The sequence below is a fragment of the Lates calcarifer genome, linkage group LG15 (genome assembly GCF_001640805.2).
Source record: "Lates calcarifer isolate ASB-BC8 linkage group LG15, TLL_Latcal_v3, whole genome shotgun sequence".
Classification (NCBI taxonomy): domain Eukaryota; kingdom Metazoa; phylum Chordata; class Actinopteri; family Centropomidae; genus Lates; species Lates calcarifer.
The window spans coordinates 19,983,273-20,003,272 of record NC_066847.1 but is presented as its reverse complement, the minus strand read 5'-3'; the positions used below and the strand labels follow the sequence as shown (position 1 = coordinate 20,003,272).

General features: G+C 40.1%; 2 protein-coding genes across 2 annotated transcripts in view; both read left to right on the top strand.

The window, feature by feature from the left end:
• rpl34 (ribosomal protein L34) overlaps positions 1-20,000 on the top strand; it is a 750,063-nt gene that overhangs the window by 82,525 nt on the left and 647,538 nt on the right. The window lies entirely within an intron of this gene.
• On the top strand, positions 604-18,720 carry sec24d (SEC24 homolog D, COPII coat complex component). Its single transcript, XM_018690288.2, has 23 exons — positions 604-734; positions 1,768-1,971; positions 2,804-2,906; positions 3,214-3,350; positions 3,580-3,960; positions 4,460-4,581; positions 4,977-5,088; positions 5,450-5,577; positions 7,272-7,410; positions 7,590-7,705; positions 8,640-8,764; positions 10,572-10,763; positions 11,169-11,262; positions 12,165-12,281; positions 12,543-12,713; positions 13,376-13,472; positions 13,582-13,727; positions 13,831-13,969; positions 14,530-14,648; positions 14,830-15,009; positions 15,141-15,332; positions 15,999-16,088; positions 16,703-18,720. The coding sequence occupies exons 2-23, from the start codon at positions 1,821-1,823 to the stop codon at positions 16,841-16,843; spliced, it is 3,192 nt and encodes a 1,063-aa protein (XP_018545804.1). The 5' UTR covers positions 604-734; positions 1,768-1,820; the 3' UTR covers positions 16,844-18,720.

The window sequence follows — 20,000 nt, the reverse complement described above, 5'->3', positions numbered from 1 at the left end:
ACTGTATCTAAATGGTATCCCCATCCCTATTCATCCCTATTCCATTTTCTTATCTATACATTATACACATTATATAGGTTTTGTAACCCTATAACTTCAACTATCCATTGTCTAATAAATACATTTAAGTAAATCTCTTATCATTTTATTCTGATGTCCTCATCCATATGCTACATTCCATACGTTAAAGTCTCGCCTTAATGTGTTTCTATGATAACACAGAGTGGAAGTTGTTCAGTGTTCAGGTAGTGATGAAACGTTTGTAGTATAAGGACCGCTCAGGTCCACATCCCCTGTGCTGACGTGTATGGGCTCCCTCTATTTCACGCATGCGTACACCGTCAGACACGACTCATCCCCGTCAAGTTAACTAAAAACAAATTGACCACAAACAGGAATTCAACTATTTACTCTTCAAAATATAAGCACGTTGTAACATTTTTAACCAAAAACTTTGGCGTGTGAACCGCCAAAAATGTTTTCTGAAGCTGTGAAAAGAAATGTATTAGAAAGACATTTCGTGTTCAATTTGTTGAATATCGTGTAAGACGGCTTACTCGCAATCAAGGGTTTTATTTTGAAATGTAACCGGAAACTGTGTATTTCTCTTCGTTTCGACACAGGCGAATTGCGTCGCGTAACCAACATAGCGACCGGCGCTTTGGTGGAGTTTGACGTGGCACTCTGCTTTCACTGAGGGCGATAGACAGGAGAGGACTCTGCCCAGTGTTCAGGTAAATACCACTGCGACTGTATTTACACTTGTAACCAATTCAAACGAGAACTCTCTCAGACATTTCTTGATTTCAAAGCGTTTATGCTTGAAATGAATGCGCTTCTGGTGCAAAGGAAAACTTTGTGGTAGTAATTTCCGCGTAGCTAGCAAGATGTTTTCCATCAATATGTGAGCTAATCAACACTGATCCCTGTGCTGTCATGTAACTGCGCTCTTTCGATAACGTATTAAGGTACATGTCATAGGAAAAATATTGTACTACAAAGAGGAAAAACGTGTGTGTTCATTCAACTGGATGTGAATTGAAGAAAGGTAGGGATGCTCAGACTTTTAGCCATCATAACGGTCTTTGACGTGGCAATCCTCGGAAGTGGCAGATACAGTTAACTATTGAACTGAACAGTTAACCACGAGTATTTATTTTTCTTTACGCCTTTTTGTCAGGTTGAATGTGTACAAATGGTTTATTATGTAGCACTAAAGGGTTTTCATGGAGTTGTCAATACGCAGCTGTTCCGAAGTTCATCAGCTTGTTATGGAAGATTTGACACGTTGTAAAAGTCTACAGGCCTATAGCGTTTATAAATCATTATGTACTGTGTCCTAGATGACAGCAAAACCTATAGTTCATTGATAGTGTGAAGGCAAAAACTTGGGTGAAAATGTGCTACAAGTGTTTTTTTTTTTTTAAATGGCAGACAGCAAAACAGAAACTAACAACGCATACTGAAGATAAAACAAGATAGGCCTGCTTTATCTCAGTAAGCAACGTCAAAGGTCCATGTTACACGAGTGTTGATGATTGCATGAGGTCAAATATCAGTTGTTGGTGTGGCCTGTAAACACGTTAATTTAGAAATGTATGTGCAATATATGAGTATGTGATACGAGCTAGGAATGATTTCTATTTGGTTTGTGTCGTTTTTACATCAAAATACCAAAAGAAAAAAAAAGATCCTTATTTTTCTGTTTGTCAAAATCTCTGCTTCTTTATCAGGCAAGTTTTACATTGCATCTTTTCAACTTCACAGGTTGTCAAAACTTCATTTTGGCATGAGAAGACAGTAACAGTCATTCCATCAAAATGAGTCAACAGGGTTATGTTGCTGCACCCCCATACTCCCAGGCCCAGCCAGGGATGGGGGGCTACCAAGGTGGATTTGGGAGTGGTCCTGCACAGCCCCTGTATGGGCACTATGGGGGACCACCTCAGGCATTCACTGCTCCACCAGCAGGTAAAGCACTTTGGCTCTTGTATTTGGATCATTTCCCTGATGACACAGCTGTCAGGCTTTCATTTAACAGGTCTGATCTTGCCAGAGGGTGTGCATTTCAGCTCATTCATTCTTGAATGACTCCAATTGTTGCAAATGATGCTCTTTCTCCATCACAGCAATAGAGGCTCATAGCTCCCCAGCTCTCAGAGATTAAATTTGCTGTTTTGGGTGGAAATGCATGTTTTTAAATAACAGGCTGGAAGTGTTTGTTTTGCATAATATGAGTAACTGCTCATAACATGTTTTAGTTTGCAGCCAATGGTGTTTTATATTGTATCCTTTGTTATGTTTATGTGCCACTGAGTTAAAATTTCAGTACTTTAAATGATTAATCTGTTACACCACTGTGATAGCACACATGTTTAGTAACAGTGGCACGAGCAAAGACACAGTAAATTTATTGGCTTTATTTTAAATGTCACTGCACACTGAAGCAAGCTCTACAAAATGCAAACAAAATTTTTGAAAACCCTAGAAGAACCTTGACAGCACTGGAGCCATTTTTTTATTTTTTTGAATCAACCATTTCAGGAAAGAGAGATCTTTTTAGGCAAACTACAAACTTAGCTCTGTGTAGCCTACCTTTAAAACAGAGGCCTCAGTCCGCACATGAGCGAAGTCTGACCCTGAGTCTGCCCCAGTAACAAAAGAAGTCATGCTCAGATGCTCTGACAAGCCTTACTTCATTTTAATATTCTGTATTAGAGGTTTGGATTTATAATGGATTTACCCCAGATACAGTGAAGACCGTACAATACACAGTACACATGATGTCATTTACTCACTGCAGGTATGATGAAATCACCAGTTTCCTCTGCTGCTGGTATGCCTCCACCTCCAGTGTCCAGTCAGTACAATCCAAATGTCCAGCAGAATGGTGCTCATCCACAAAGGTAACAATTTTCACCAAAAAGCAACAGCTTGTAATCGCTAATCCTCTCTGCATAAAGAAAAGAGTACAGACGTTCAGTGATTATATACTATGACAGGCCAGTAAATTGTTTTTTATCTCTTCACTGCTAAAATTCTCAGACAGATTATTTAAAAACCGCAAGGATTACAAGAAACAGTGCTGCTAATGTTACTAACATGTTGTAATATTTGCAAAATGTTAAAAGCAGCTTTAAGCATAAGGCACTCTGTCAACATGAGACCATACTAAACCTGCTCTATATTACTAACTGTTCTTATACTCCTCAGGTACCCTGCTCCACCAGCTGCATCTGCTGCTTATGGACAACCTCCACAGTCCCCATACAACAGCATGGCCTCACCTGGCCCACCTGCACCACAGCAGCTCACCAATCAGATGAGTGCTATGAACTTGGGCAGCTATGGTAAGTTTGCTTATTATAAATGTATACGTACTGCTGATCCTGCAGGATGTGGCATACATAAAAACAAGCTTGTGCTCACTGTCTGTTGAAGTATTGCTGGCTGATTATCTCTCAATGGCCACATAACTGGTGCCTCAGGGTGTGAATGATAGTATTTCCTGTGGTTGAAAAAAAAAAACAGATCCAGAAGAACCAGATCTATGGTTAATGTACACACTTCCTTGTGTAGCCCCAGGACCCATGCAGAGCCCTCCTCCACCAACAAGCTCTGTAGCCCAACAGCCTTTCCAGACACCTCCTCCACCAGCAATGGGCCAGCCACAGATGCCACCAGGCCCGCAGTCACCCCACATGTCTCAACAAATGTCCCCTCAGATGTCTCCTCCACAGTCACCCCCAGCAAGCATGCCAATGGCAGGCCCACCACTGGCAGGCCCACTGATGGTAGGCTCACAGATGGCAGGCCCACCAATGGGAGGCCCACCAATGGGAGGCCCACCAATGGCAGGCATGGGTAGACCTTTCCCTGGGCCACCTCCTCCAGGTCCTGGAGGTTTCCAGCAGCCCAGTCCTGGAGCAGCTGGTCCACTAGGATACCCACAGCAAGCAGGTAACTCTGCCTTTGTAAACAAAAAAACACATTGAGTTCATACCAGGCAAAAGAAGTATCTTTAAAGGGATGTTTTAAAGATACTTACTGCTTATTGACAATCAGATTGTATTAGTTACTTACTTACTGGTGGAGCTCTGGTCATTAGCTCAGTGTATGAATTCTGTGGTCAGAGGAATATCCTCCTGGACAGACAGAAAGGAACAATATCAGCTTTTTTACTACAGTGCTATGGTTTAAAATGCCTTTGTTTTAAATGTGTCTTTGATGCCTAATTCTTCTTTTAGGTTGCTCTATGTCATAGAGCTATGAATGGAGGACAGGAAAATATGTTTCAGTCCTTTTGATAAATATACAAAATACAAAAACAATATGTTCTCATTACAAGTATTGGAGTAGTCAGATCAGAACTTATCCTACAGCTCACATTTAATCAACTACATGAAGCTCTGAACACAGTTCTATGCTTCACACTAATATGTCTTGTTATAATGTACAGGTCAGTTTGGGGGACAGATGGCTGGGCCCCAGCCAGGCATGCCAGGGGCCTTCCCTGGAGCACCGGCTTCACTGGCTGGCCCACCACAGAAGAAGCTGGACCCTGACTCTATCCCTAGCATTGTGAGTTGACAGTTAATCCTCCTGGGACTGCATACCTTCACATACCAACATACCACATATGTCATACCACATTTTATGTCCTGAACCGGCAGCATGTTAAGTCCTCAAAGGGTGTCTGACAAAGACATTTTTATATGGTTCATGGAGTATTTTTAGCGATGTAATTAATTGTATTGGGTAATGGAAAAACAATTAAGCATAAGATGTAGGATTACAGAAAAAATGGTTGTTGGTATCATGTTGTCTTCATATTTGGGCATATGCTCAAGAGAAAAACAATCTTGCCCAACATCGCATATTTATTTGTCACATAGTCATGTAGACTGTAAAACATGGCATTTATAGTTTTAAAGAAATGTCAGATTGTACCTTAATGCATAACTTGTCTGCTTTAGACCCAAGTCATTGAGGATGACCAACTGAAAAAAGGAGGACAGGTCTTCAGCACAAACATCAGAGGACAGGTTCCACCACTGGTCACCACTGACTTCACAGCGCAGGACCAAGGTAACCCACTATAACACCTTAGACCTGTCTTAGACTAGCACTGGAGGTTTGAAGATGATGTTAATCTTTAACAACTGTAAGTGAAAATCCATTGAGACACATCTGCAAATACTGCATATTTGTGAGAGCTGAGCATGTCAAGTTCACTAGTTTATATGTTGTATGTGGTAAATACTTTGCAAGTCATGGGCTTTTAATCAAATGGTAGATATTGTTATTTAGGATTGTTAATATTCACAATATTATTATGAAAACATAAATATGCAGAACTACAGTCCATGCTTCTTTCTCAGAGAGTGGCAATACAAATATGCTCTGTCATAATATCAAGGTTGTTGACCCTTCTTTTTGCTAATCCCAGGCAATGCCAGCCCCAGGTTCATGCGCTGCACCACCTACTCCTTACCCTGCACTGCTGATCTGGCCAAACAGTGCCAAGTGCCCCTGGCCTCCATCATTAAACCCTTTGCCAGTTTGCCAAAAGATGAGGTAAGTCATGGTTTTACATACAACTTAAAGCCAGTTTCCTCCTCAGCCAAAAAAGAGAGCAAGACTGATCAGATTCCCAGCAGCTTGGCTGTGAAGAAAGCACATGTTCCTGGTGTTCTGTAAGTCCAACTCTTGCAGGGAATGATAAAAAGCTAATAGCAGACTGAGAATTGATTTGTGGTGGTCAGCCTTGTGTTTGGTGCATCCATCACTTGAGTGAACAGTATTAAGGCTGTGATGTAACATTGTCCCTAGTTTTGATTATTTTATTCTCACTCTATATATTTCCACATTAATTCATCATGCATCCTGTCAATCACTTTTCATTTCCATCCTGATGTTTGAAAGAAAAAAAAAACATACAATACAATCATCTGGGGTGTGCCTAATTTCTTTATATGGGAAACAGTGAATGCACAACCATTCTATCCTCTTGAGAACACTTTTATCTCAATAATGATTTATGGAACTTACAAGGACACTTGCACTTTGGAGAATAGCTGCACTATATAAAGTAGCTGTTCTTGTTGTTGCTGTACAGCAGTTCTTGTAACTGAGATGCATAGTTTTTGCATTTGCTTTCTGTTTCAGACAAAAAAGTGAACTCAGTGCACTGTAGTCTCATAGAATAGGCAAACACCAAATTTAGTTCTTCTTTGATAGATGTCTCCTAGTACTACAAATGTGAAGTTGTCCTGTGAATGACCTCCTTTTGGATCATGTGTGGTCCAAGAATCCTGCTGTGGATATTTCCCCCCTCCACTCGCCTTGTCCCAGGCACCAATTGGCCTTTTTAGGCAATGTTAGCTTTCTCTCATCTGGCTTTAGGCTAATTAGCTAATGTCAGAGTGCACTCACCACTGAAGAAAGAAAGGAGGTTTATACAAAGGCAATCAAATGCAAGTGTATTGCACTCTCAGGTTTGAGTCTATCCAGTGGAGCATATTCCCAGCAGAAAAATACTAAAATAGTGGAACTAAATCAATGCTCTGAGTTTATACATAACTCAAAGGGGCATGCTGTTGTGTTTGGATGTTAAATAATTGTTCGCTGTATTGGGTAAACAGCCCCAAGATACTGTAAACGCTTGAACTCTCCACCTTTAAGTCCTCATTCTAATAATAAACCTACTTGCTGTTTGTCTGTTTTATGGTAGTTGACTTCATTTGAAGCAAACATTTAGAGTTTATATTGTGTCAAAGCATGCAGGGAGCTTTAAATAAATAGTGTTGCACAGTGTCATGCCTGCAAACACTACTCAGTAACAGTGTTGTGTTGTGATGTACAGTATATTAAACAGCTTCATGCGAAGCATTCTTATTCCACGAGAAACAAATGTTCTGTATATGAAAGTGCAGTGTGTATCGTCTGGGTGCCATGGAATCACTGATGCTTCAGACAGAGCAGGATTTATATAGATATACTATACAATATATGTGAGAGTAGAGTATTAGTAGAGAGGTCAAGTATGGTAAATGTTGCATTGCTAAAAACATGGGAAACGTCACAGTAAATGTAAACGTAAGTAAGTTGAATTATTCTACAAAAAAGGAATAACCCATAATCCATACATGTACTTTTATGTGCATGTATTAATTTCCTTTTAAGGAACAGTAATGTTTTTTCATACAAGGGCCTGAATTAATTTGGGAACAGTTGTTAAAAGCTTGACTTTTGTGTCTGTCTCTGTGTAGACTCCTCTGTATGTTGTGAACCATGGTGAGACAGGACCCATCCGCTGCAATCGATGCAAGGCCTACATGTGTCCCTACATGCAGTTTATTGATGGTGGTCGTCGCTACCAGTGTGGTTTCTGCAACTGTGTCAGTGAAGGTACAGTGCTATGTAAAAAAAACAATTTGTCATCCTAAACCTTTTAAGCAGCCAGAAAGAGAAACATCAACTTTTAAAATCATAAAGTTATTAAACTTAATTGAAAGAAAACAGGTAAACAACTTGGAATATACTGGGTACGGTTCTACATTCAGCTTTATTTCTTTGTCTTACCCCAGTGCCAGTCTTCTACTTCCAACATCTTGACCACATGGGCCGGAGGGTGGACTTCTACGAGAGGCCTGAGCTATCCTTGGGGTCCTATGAGTTTGCAGCCACCCTGGATTACTGCAAGGTAAGGAGCACTGCTCGAGATCTGTTGACTGTTATTCAATACACATTATGCAGAGTACATTAATCTATAGAGACAAGAACTTAAATACAGGGACTTTGTCAGAAGATTTATCATTTAAAAGGGATACTCACAAAAGTCTGTCTAATATGGTACAAGAGATTTGCAACTACATGACTGCGCCACTGATTTTTCTGAAGGAACCTTTGGCACCCACCCTACATGATTCAGCACATGCTGATTATATCAAAGGTGATTACAGGACAGAAACACTTTAGTTCTTTTGAAAATACTAAAAAAACAGACACTGATGCCAATCAGCTGTGTGTCCCCACGGAGGCTGTTGGAGAACAACTTTAGACAGTGAGGGTACGTTGGCAAAGCTGAGTCACTCCACTGGCCTACTTTTGCTCTGTTTATTAAAACTTATAAACACTCTCTGTGGGCCAGCGAATAAACAAAAGCCTGCAAGGTGAGTGTCTTGTCATGGGTTGTAACTGTGGAAACATAACAATAACCCTCCTTGCACACACTCCATTGTCACTGCCCTCCTTTCAGGAATTCATATCTGCCACGGTCTCCTCACAGCTACCCCAAGTTATAAGCAAGCCCAAATGGAAACATCTCTGGTATTTGCGAACTAATAACAGAAACTTAAGGCAGAAGACATCGTACCATCAGACCCCAGGTTTTGGGCTCTCTTGATATACTATGATTAAGACTTTAAATTACAGAATACAGGACTGAAAAGGAAAATGATTTCTTTTCTCATTACTGATTTATTAAAGAGCTTATGTTTGTGCAAGGGACATTTTTTCTCATTTCATTTTGAAATAAGGTAGAACTTTATGCTGCATGCCTGTTAAGCCGTGATAGCCTGGACATATTTTTAAAATAGCAACTAATTCATTACACCTGTTGCCTTCTTCTTCCACAGAACAACAAGCTTCCGAATCCTCCTGCCTACATCTTTATGATTGATGTGTCCTACAACAACATTAAAAGTGGCCTGGTCAAACTGATATGTGATGAGCTGAAGACTCTGCTGGAGAAGCTGCCCAGGTACATGATAACTCAGTAAACACTCACACTCACTCACACAGTACATATTGGAATATAATATATATGCTACAATGTGTGCTATATACTTACAGAGTCCACTAATAGAATTTCAGGATGGATTGCACCAGCACTGCTTTTCCACATTGTACCAGAATCTGTTTAAAATGTAAAACTAAAGCTGCTAATACTGTCCACATTCAACATATGTCTCGCCAAAAAAGGACTTCCCACATCAAGCCAACTATTTGTTCTCATCAGCTGAATATTCTCGCATGAGGTTTTGCAGATGGTCTGTATCGGTTAAGGAGGGCACCAAGGCTGCCAAAAACGGAAAACATTATGGTGCAGGCATCCAAAACAAAAGCAAAACAAAAACCTTTGTTGTATAGACTGCTCTGGTATTTGTGGTAACCATTGCTCCCGGAAGTGAGTTTTATAGTGAGTTGTTTTATCATGAGAGAGAAGATGATTTACTTCACCTGGTTACTCCTAAAATAACTTGGAGTCTTTCTCTGCTTCATTAGCGCCAGCAACAATATATCCATATTTGTCTGCTGCCATTACATCATCCTTTAAACACTTAGGAGAAGTGTACTCAAGATAAGCCGCCTCTTCAGCTGTGTTTGAATCGTTGCTTTTGTTTTTACAGGCACTAAATTAAAGACATTGGACACCCTGCATTTTTACAGGGTTCATGTAATTCTGTAGTATGTGCCAGATTCACTCAAAATAAAGCTAGAGTCTGGTTTAAGTAAATGCAGGTGCATAAGTCTTGCAGTGACATTTTTTTTAATCATCACTGGTATTTTTAAATCACTGTCCAGTCTGAGAAAGGACAAAACGAAATCCATTCTGAATCTGCAACAGCACCTGTGACTAATGTTCATATAGGAGCCATGTGATCACAGTTATCCAGTGGCATATTTTCTGTTCTAAGCTGCATTTAACGTTCTTCAGTGTGTCTGCATGATTTAAGAAGAGAGACCTACAAACTGCAGTTGGCACTGTCAGTGAAGAATGCTTTTAAATTACTATGATGGCGAGGGCTTTTGATGTATGGTTTTGGTTCAGCGTAGCTACCAGTTCCACACCCGAATCCAGAGTGTTCTGGTAAATGTCAGGGAGTTTTTGTGTCTTTATTTCTTCAACTGGCACTTAACTACTAAAACCAACTGATGTTTTTTTTTCTCTAAGTGTAAATTCAGAGGCATAGTATAGATAAGCTATGGAAAGTTGTGATTGTGTGAGAAACAGAAAGAGAAAAAGATGAAAATAGCATAGTTTTTTTTTTTGAGTTAATTCCTTCCTTTTCCTTTGAATCCTCACTTAAGACTTTAATACACATGCACACACACACTTGTACTCAAACATTAATAAACAAGCCCATATTGAATGTTCTATTTATCCAGGAAGGATGTTTATACTTGACTATTTGACATGGATGGGAAATGGACCCTTTAATAGGTCAAATGGTGCATGTCCAGGTCATGTCCATTGCAAAGATAAACCAGATTCTTGTCTTGTGTTTTCATTAGCATTAGAAAAGTGCCAGTTTCTTTATATTACTCACATAGCATTGTCTATGCTTTACTGTTTAGTAGAGCAGAGAAGTTACTGTGGTAGAGGAACTGTAGCAGACATGCAGTAGGATCTCAGCAATGAATGCTGGATGCTTGTAAACATGACAACAGGCACAAACACAGCTTTGACATCTTGGATGCATGCAGCTATTGTAAAATAACATTTCACCTGACTTACTACAAACATCCCGGAGTTCACAGATGCTTGTTGTCTCTCCTTTAACCAGAGAGGAAGGCGCAGAGAGCTCGGCGATTAAGGTCGGCTTCGTCACCTACAACAAGGTCCTCCACTTCTACAACGTGAAGAGCGCTTTGGCCCAGCCCCAGATGATGGTAGTTTCAGACACGGCCGAGATGTTTGTCCCACTGCTTGACGGCTTCCTCGTCAACTACCAGGACTCAAGGGCTGTTATCTACAAGTAAGATGCAGTTCATCATTAGCTTGTGGAAGAACAGTTTATTTTGGCTGCCTTATTATGTATGGAAAGAGAAAATTAGGCATCTTGTCCCCAAGAGTTCTCTGGAGTTTAATCCAGTTTATTTTTATATCACTTGACAGGATACTGTTTCATTTGGCATAGAGGTTAACAAGGCTTCAGTCTAATATTGAAAGAAGAATCCTTTTGAAGTAAAAATATACTGACATGAGAAAGACAATATACTAAGTAAATGTGGTTTCTACTTGAAAATTGTACATTTCAACCAGACATCGTCGTCAGAAGGCATTCAAAAAGGCAGTGAAAAATACAGTGACGAGTCTGCTGCAGCTAAACTGGTTCTGAGACACCCCGCGCGAGCTGTTATCCTGTCCCTTTTCTCTGCAGCCTCCTGGACCAGATCCCTGACATGTTTGCAGACACCAATGAGAGTGAGACGGTCTTTGCCCCTGTCATCCAGGCCGGCGTGGAGGCATTTAAGGTGAGCCACAGGGTGACATCTGTCATCATGAAGTGGAGGATTAGGGGCCTACAGCAGCCTCCCTGAACCGTGCGTAGCTGCTGTAGGTCTAGAGAGTAATGTCACTATCTGTAATGTTAGAGATCAGATATCATTAGCTCAGTGGGAAGCTTCATATTTGATAAGCCACATTTGATTAGCCGCGTTTTTTTCTGAAATTTGACACCCTGGTCTCTTTTTTCGCATTTTTATCACTATACTAATGGACTCCAATAAAATGTAGAAAGGCCAAAACATATAATGTTGTATTTTTCTAAAAAGGTCAACCAATTTAAATCTAAACAAAAGAATACGGCATGGCACCCACCTCCACAAGATTGTTTCAGTTTGTCAAAATATTTCGGCATGTACTGCTCACGCCATCTTTGGCATTGACATCTGAACTCATTCAACCTATCAGCTCAGTGAAGCAACACGTTTCTTTTCCCCCCGATATGTTTGTGTTTACTTTAAAGTCCAATAAACTTTCCCAGTGATATGAGGTCAGTGTTTTGGCGCACAGTAAAGGAAAAGTTCACACACAGCTCCTAATTGGAAACAGTTGTAAAATTACACAAACGCAAATAGCCACTGATTTCTTGTTTATTTTTCATGCCTGTTGATGTTCATATTTTTATTCTGAGTGTTTATTACATCTTTATCTTGTCTTTATCAGTTTATTTGGCAACACAGGGGAGCGCTCTGAAAATAAACATTATTATTATTGGATTAATTTGATCCTCTGCAGGATTTCAATGTTGCACCACCTGACCTAATGTTTTCAATGCAATGCTACAAACAACACACCAGGAAGGAGCACGCCACACACCTTGGTCTGATTTCTTTTATCGTTTCTCTCTCTCTCATCATTCTGTCCCGTCCAGGCAGCGGAATGTAACGGAAAGCTCTTCATCTTCCACTCCTCCATGCCCACTGCTGAGGCTCCTGGCAAACTGAAAAACAGGGATGACAAAAAGCTGGTCAACACTGAGAAAGAGAAAGTGAGTAGCTTTTTGTGTTGAGTGGACATGAGCGCTGGCAGTCGTAGACTGAGTAAACACAGAGGCCAGGCCTGGATTCAATCTACTTGCAGTAACATGCAGCTTTTATTCTGTGAAGAAAGTTTCTATCAAATCAGAACTCCTGCACTCATCTGAATGAGTGTGGTAGGTTGTGGTGGATGCCGTCTTTAAGCCTTGTTTGAAATGTGCCATGACAGGGAATGGCTGACTTATCCTGGTGAATTGTCTGTTTTTCCATAGACTTTGTTCCAGCCTCAGAAAGGAGTTTATGAGCAACTGTCAAAGGACTGTGTGGCACAGGGCTGCTGTGTGGATCTCTTCCTCTTTCCCAGCCAGTACATGGACATGGCAACCATGGCTGATGTGCCCTCGCACACCGGAGGCTCCGTCTACAAGTACAACAACTTCCAGGTACAACATTCAACAGGCATACCTGTTTCGTGTTGGCCATTCAAAAACACACACTGTATGTTGCAGGCAGATGCATATAAGATACAATACTGACAGTGTGGCAAACGTTTTTTTCAGTTTTTAATTCTTGTAATTACACTAAGAAGCCATAATTTAATACACAAGCAAAGGCATTTCCAGCTTAATAAAAGCTTGTTATGTTGTGTTCTCATAAGAACTATGGCACAGTACCCACAGTCTAATATAGAACTATCCCAAAGGAGGTAAAACAAGCATGGGAAATTGCTCCAAACTGTACAAACACACCACATGCTAAGGCGGAACATTCATTCAGTTTAACACATAGCTTAACCTACACTGAGATAGTTTATGAATGAACACTTCAATGTGGGAATATAACATCAAACACTATCAGTTACTAAGAGCATAACAGCATTTTAATGGTCCATAACAACTAATACACATCCTTTAATGTTCATTTATTTTTCTTACTGCCCAAACTGACATTCCAGTAAAATATCTCTCTTGGTATCAGAAGAGTTCAAATACATACAATACCCTACAATACCCTAGTCGCCATGCCCATCGCTGGCATGAGACTAAACAGTAACAATACTGCCATCTGCTGGTTGTAGCATCTCAAATGTACTATTTCTTGTCAGGTGGAGACAGATGGGGAGCATTTCCTGAGAGACCTAAGGAAAGATGTGCAGAAGAGCATCGGCTTTGATGCCATCATGCGTGTCCGTACCAGCACAGGTGAGGAATAGTAAAATTTTTCATTTGGTGTGAAATTACTTAAGATTACCCTTGAACTATAAGGAGTGACCTCTCAGTGACTCACATTTTTGTGTCTGTCTGTCTTTAGGCTTCAGAGCCACAGACTTCTTTGGTGCCATCCATATGAACAACACCACAGATATAGAGATGGCAGCTGTGGATTGTGACAAGGCTGTGACCGTCGAGTTCAAGCATGATGACACGCTCAGTGAGGAAACCGGGGCTCTCATACAGGCATGTGTCCTAAAAAAATGCTAAAAATGCATAAAGGTAAAAACAAGATAACTTGCTGTCGCTGAGTGTTTGTTCTCACTTGCGTTTGTGCATCTTTTCCCAGTGTGCCTTGCTGTACACCACCATCAGCGGCCAGCGACGCCTGCGTATCCACAACCTCAGTCTTCACTGCAGCTCGCAGCTGTCAGAGCTGTACACGCGCTGCGAGACTGACTCACTCATCAACTTCTTTGCCAAATCAGGTGACTGTTCTTTTACATTTAAATGGACTAGAATTCACCCAGTCAGTCTCTCCCACACATATGGCCACTTACTTGCACTTAAAGCAGATTGTTACACCACAGCCAAATGCAAAAAGATGCATTTCTCCTCTTATAGTCCATTATTTAAAGAGGGAGTCATCCTATACTGTCAGCTCTCTTTATTTGGAGGGTGTAATCTAGTGCAGGCACAGACTGCTGATGTACTGCAGCATCATCCTGACCTTTGCTGAATTTACCCCATGCATCACTTGATAATCTGCTAATGCTCACTGAGTAAAAGAAGAATGAGTTGTGGAAATAAGGACCACATGTTTCACATAAAGCACAGATGACACTGAGCCTGTCTCTAATCTGCACATAGCAAACTTTAAGTACATTTGTATTACTGACCTTCAGTTGCCTTCTTTCACTGCTCTCGTGTGCACTCTTTCTTCCACGGCCTGAATTTTTTATTTTTAAAATCACGCCAGTTAGGTTCTTTGTTCTCCTCTCCTCCCCCTCTCTTGCCTTTTAACTAACCTTTTCTCATGCCCACCCAGCTTACCGTGCCATATTGAACCAACCTCTAAAGAATGTGAGGGAGATCCTGGTCAACCAGACAGCTCACATGTTGGCCTGCTACAGGAAGAACTGTGCCAGCCCCTCCGCTGCCAGCCAGGTCAGTGCAGGACAACACCTGCAATGCAGTTCATTGAAGTCAGGCTTTGATTTTAGGATACAGACACAATAAATTCTGGATTCTGGATTGATGTGTCTAACTAAAGATTTTATAACACATCTGTTGTTTCTATGCCTTATCTCTCAGAAAGTAACATTTTTATGCATGTATCCATATGTAGCTGATTCTGCCTGATGCTATGAAGGTGTTCCCAGTCTACATGAACAGCCTGATGAAAACTGCTCCCTTGGTGGGCAGCACAGAGCTCTCCACAGATGACAGAGCCCATCAAAGGCTGTCGGTCATGGCCATGGGGGTGGAGGACACACAGCTGCTGCTCTACCCACGCCTCATCCCACTGGTGAGGGTCACTATCACACAGAAGTAGTGTGTAGACACTCACTTTCTTTATGTACTTACTATCTTTTCTGCTGCACCACATGTACAGTTGGTGTATAGAAGTGAATCTGAGTTTTTGTTTGTTTTTTTTAGCACACCTTGGATGTTAACAGCGAGGCTCTGCCTGCTCCAGTGCGCTGTTCAGAGGAGCGTCTCACCGACTCCGGCATGTTCCTGCTGGAGAACGGCCACTCCATGTTCCTGTGGCTGGGCCAAGCAATCCCACCTGACCTCATCCAGAGCATCTTCAACCTGCCCTCCCTCGCACACCTGCAAGGACACATGGTCAGAATTCATTTAAAAGCACTTAGATCTCAAAATATTTTTAAACCAAATGAAACAGTATCTGTATTTCTAGATATTAGATGAGACATTTCATACCTCTGTGGAGCCTGGAGGCATTACACTGTGGTGAGAGAATGTCTGGATGTTTAGTTGGGCAATATTCCTTGGAATTGCAAGTCCGGTTTTGAGAAATAGACTTCACGTCTCAGCAGAGATTGAATTTGTAATAAAATCTCACAATCAGACCTAGATTTAATCCAATATGAATCATCTGATACATCATCTGAAAAAGTAGAACAGTTCCACATGTGCAACGTGTAAAGTGTACCACACTGATTGAGTAAACAATAATGAAACACAGGCAAACCTCATACTGAGTTCAAAGAAAGACATTTATTTTCAAGACAAAACTCAAACAGCACTTCTACATGTGGTTCTGGTACTTGCAGGCAGGAGGCAGACAATCAGTACCAGTACTTCAAGCAAAAGTATCACAAAATATTGGTTTTAAGCTATCTTAACTTTAATCAAGATAGCTTACTTTCCATCCTTGGATTAATATACTGTGATGCATCAATGCTCTATACCTCTACAAGTATAATAATGATGCTGAACCAGTGCCACAGACCATTACTTCAGACTTTACCGACCTTCTGTGTTTTTCAGCCTGCGTTGCCGGAGCTGGACAACCCATTGTCAAAGAAGGTCCGATCTATCATCAATGGCCTGCTTGACAAGAGGCCGAACTCCATGAAGGTAAGATAATGGCTGTAACAACACCAAATCTGTCATCATTAATCAATACCTTGTTATTTTTATGCTTAAAACAAAACAACAAGCTTTCTCCTCACTTCTTAAATAAAGACGTAACGCCTTAGTTGAGGTACAAATTGAAGCCGACTCCCATGCAACCTGACCTCTGCTTCCCCCTAGTGGAGTTAGTATGTAAATACACAAATAGCATAAACCTTTTTATTGCCATTTTCCACATAAGGCAACTAAACAAAGCATACTTAAAGGATGCAATTTGTGGTGCTCAGAATGGATGGACAGGCAACCAAATATTTGACTATGGATGTTTTTAAACTGGTACGTGTTCTTGCTGTTGGGTGGCCCTAGGTGTTGCAGCTGTCAGCTAATATCTAATAGTTAAGATGGTTCACATGAATAGGAGAAATAGTTCATATAGAAAGTTAAAATAAAAGGCACACATACAAAAATTTGATTCCACACCATCATGGATTTGAACCTCATGTAGCTTGTCACATGTCAACAATGTATCAAATATTTTGATGTACAGGTCAGTGTGCAGGTGGGATGCTGCTATTAAGTGCATTTTAAGTGGAACTTTCTCTTTCTGCTCCACTCAGCTCCAAATTGTGAGGCAGAGGGACAAACCAGAGATGTTGTTCCGTCAGTTCCTAGTGGAGGATAAAGGTCTGCATGGCAGCGCCTCCTACATGGACTTCCTTTGCTATGTTCACCGAGAGATCAGGCAGCTGCTCACCTAACCCAACAACGCTTGTCCTCAGTGTTCCCATCCCAGACCAGCCTGGGAGAAACTCGGCATCTAACGGACCATGCACAAATCTCACAGGGTCACTCTCAGTAGGTTCCGTTTGAATCTTTAAGACAAAACTTTTTCACTGTTTTACAAAGACAGAAGAGGGAACAAGGAACCAGTGAGAGCCTTTTGAGACTCAACCTCCAGAGTCCACAGCTGCCTTTCCTACATGCCTTTGTCATCCTTTAGTATACACACAGTATGATCTCCAAATAACCACTTGTCGCTTGAAGAACTTCCAAGTAAATCTGGAGGAATGAAATGGACATATCCAGCATTTCCCGCATATACTTTGTGTGATGGACTGTGGAGACTGGAATGACATCAGTGCCTGAGGCTGAAATGCATTTTGGCATAAAGCCCACTGGCATAAGCAATACAGTATATATCTCCACCGTGTTTCAATTGATTAAAGCGTTTTTTCATTTCACTTTGTAGATTTACAGGGTCTGGATAAGACAAGGGGTTATTTGTGGGCCATACTGTAGATGTTCACTTTGAAACTCAATAAAAAGCTTGCCAGTGTTACTCTCCTGTGAAGGCTAAATAAGTAAAGCAGTCTCAGTAACAACTTATAAAATCTTTTTTTAAAAACAATAAACGCTCAAATAAATTTTATAACATTCAAATAATTTGAAGATCTATTTCTTAGAGAAAAATGCATTCAAAGTAACTTTTAAGCAGTGTATCCACAGCACCATGTAGTTAATACTTTAGCAGAAACAATGCCAGAATAAATGTCACTGATTTGCCAGGACTGTCCCTGTCATTACACCATGAGATAATTCAAAGCATTTGATTCACACATGCCCCCACCAAAAATCAGATTCTTTGACCATTTATGGCAGAGATTTTATCATCACAATGTGCAGTGATGCAGAAAACATCCTGTTGTGACGTTCTGAGAATACAGTTAAATCAACACAGCTGTGGCTCTACATAAAGAGCAAGGACCAATGATACTTTTTACAGTGGAGTCAGACTAAAAACGGTTGTTTAAGGGATACTTATTTAAATTTGTGGTGAGAAAGAGGAATGGACCGCTAATGATACAAAGAGTCATTAAATAAAAATATTAAGCTTTTCCTTCAAGCTGTCACATTAAACATTATGATTTGTTCTTGTTGGAGTGATTCATCTTGACAAACACTAGCAAACAACCTCCAGCAATGTCATTTTTTTAAAATGAAAAACAGTGCCAGCAGACTTTCAGAGCAAACAGAAAAAAAAATACAAATCAGACTTTGGCTCATTGTTCAAGCTCCAAAATTAAGTCAAATCTTGTTAGACTGATAACTATAATCTGCAAAACTGTCTTTAATGATAATATATAACATTTCAGCCATGGGTTTCAGTACAGTTATAGCATCATACTGTATTGCCTTGCCTGTTTTTATAGAGGTAAATGCTTCTGTGTAATTCATGTACTTCATTTGATCAATATTGTATGATCTTGTATGTGTGTGTGTGTGTGTGTGTGTGTGTAGCCCATGTTGTCTTTTTGTACATGAAAATGCGCAACTTGTGTTTTCAAAATATTACCATCTGCCTTAAGTTGATATAATAGTTGTGAAGAAATATGTTAAAATGTATATGGCCTGGAGGTTTATGGCTGATTTCAATCTGTTTGGTTTGTATGCAAACTTATCTCAGGTAATTTGAGTACCTTACTATTTTCAGTTGGAAGCAGTGAGTTGAGTTGAACTGGAAAGATGGATGGTTGTTTTTTGGAGTCGACTTGTGGGAATTCATGGGCTTGGTGTGCCATGTACATTTATTCCAAACCCTAAACATACCTTTGTCTAATTAAATCCTTGACTCTAACTATTGCTTCTGACTTTTCTTTTTTTTTTTTAAACTCAGACACCTACAGTTTCACAGATACAACTATACATCAGCAAGTCAGAACTACAGCACTATATCAAAAGTAGCACTAACCTAAACTTACACATTCAAACTATTGTGATCATCCTCCCATTGGTGAGAAATCTACAGTATCAAAGATTCTACTTTGGGTGACTGATCCACCATTACACTAAAATTAAAATTATTCAAGATCCACAATCCAAGGATCCTATCCTAAATGAACAATGAAAAAAAAAAAGTCACATGTGCATTATTCTTTAATGTCCTCTCATACAGCAAACATACACAAAACTTAGATCATGACCTCTGTTGCCATAGAATTCATCATTTTTTTGTGTGCACGTCAAAAAGGATTTCTGTCTCAGTGTGTGTTATCCTCTTACCACCACAAGGGGGAGTTAGACCATTGTTCTTCATTCAGAGACAATTAAGAGCAATATACTTTCTAGTCTGCGGCATGCTGTGCTTTTGCCAGATAATAAATTACTTTTAACTAAATGGATGACCACAAATTGATCCATACAAAAAGGATTTCTGAACATATAGTTGGTCTGTCTAAGCAACTGCTGATTTTCAATCAAAATGACAAACTGAACATGCACATTAGGAAGAAATGTAGAGCAAAGGAAAAAGAGCTGCTGGATAATAGTACTATTTTGATATATAATGTAAAAGAGTCACATGTTTAATTGCGACTATTCATAATAAAACATCTAGTTCACATTATGAAGTTTTTTGGTGGACGAATTGCAAATCCCTACTCTGTATAGAACATCACAGTACTAGAAAATATTCTCCCTCTAAGCTTTGGGTAGTATTTACAGAGGAAGTGTAAAAATGCCGTATTATTTTCAGAAAGTAGTTAAGTCTCTTCATCCTGTGGGATGTTTAAAGGTGAGTAATGTCATGAGGGGGTTCTTTTCCCCATTTAATACATTGACTGTTTGATAAACATACTGACAATAAAAACTGAGCTGTCAACAAAACACAAATATACATTTTTACAAACAGTAAGGCACACAAACACAAATAAAAATGGCAGATTTGATGCTTTTCTTGATGGAAATATACTGTACGCATTATTCTCCAAAAACATGAGTAAAAAGAACACCAGTAAGAAAAATGTGCCACTAAATTTATGGATGACCAACATGCCTCACTGAGGAGATTTTTTTTTTAGGTTTGTGACTGCAATTTTCCCATAATACAGTGCAGTGATATACTGTGTGAAAAAATAA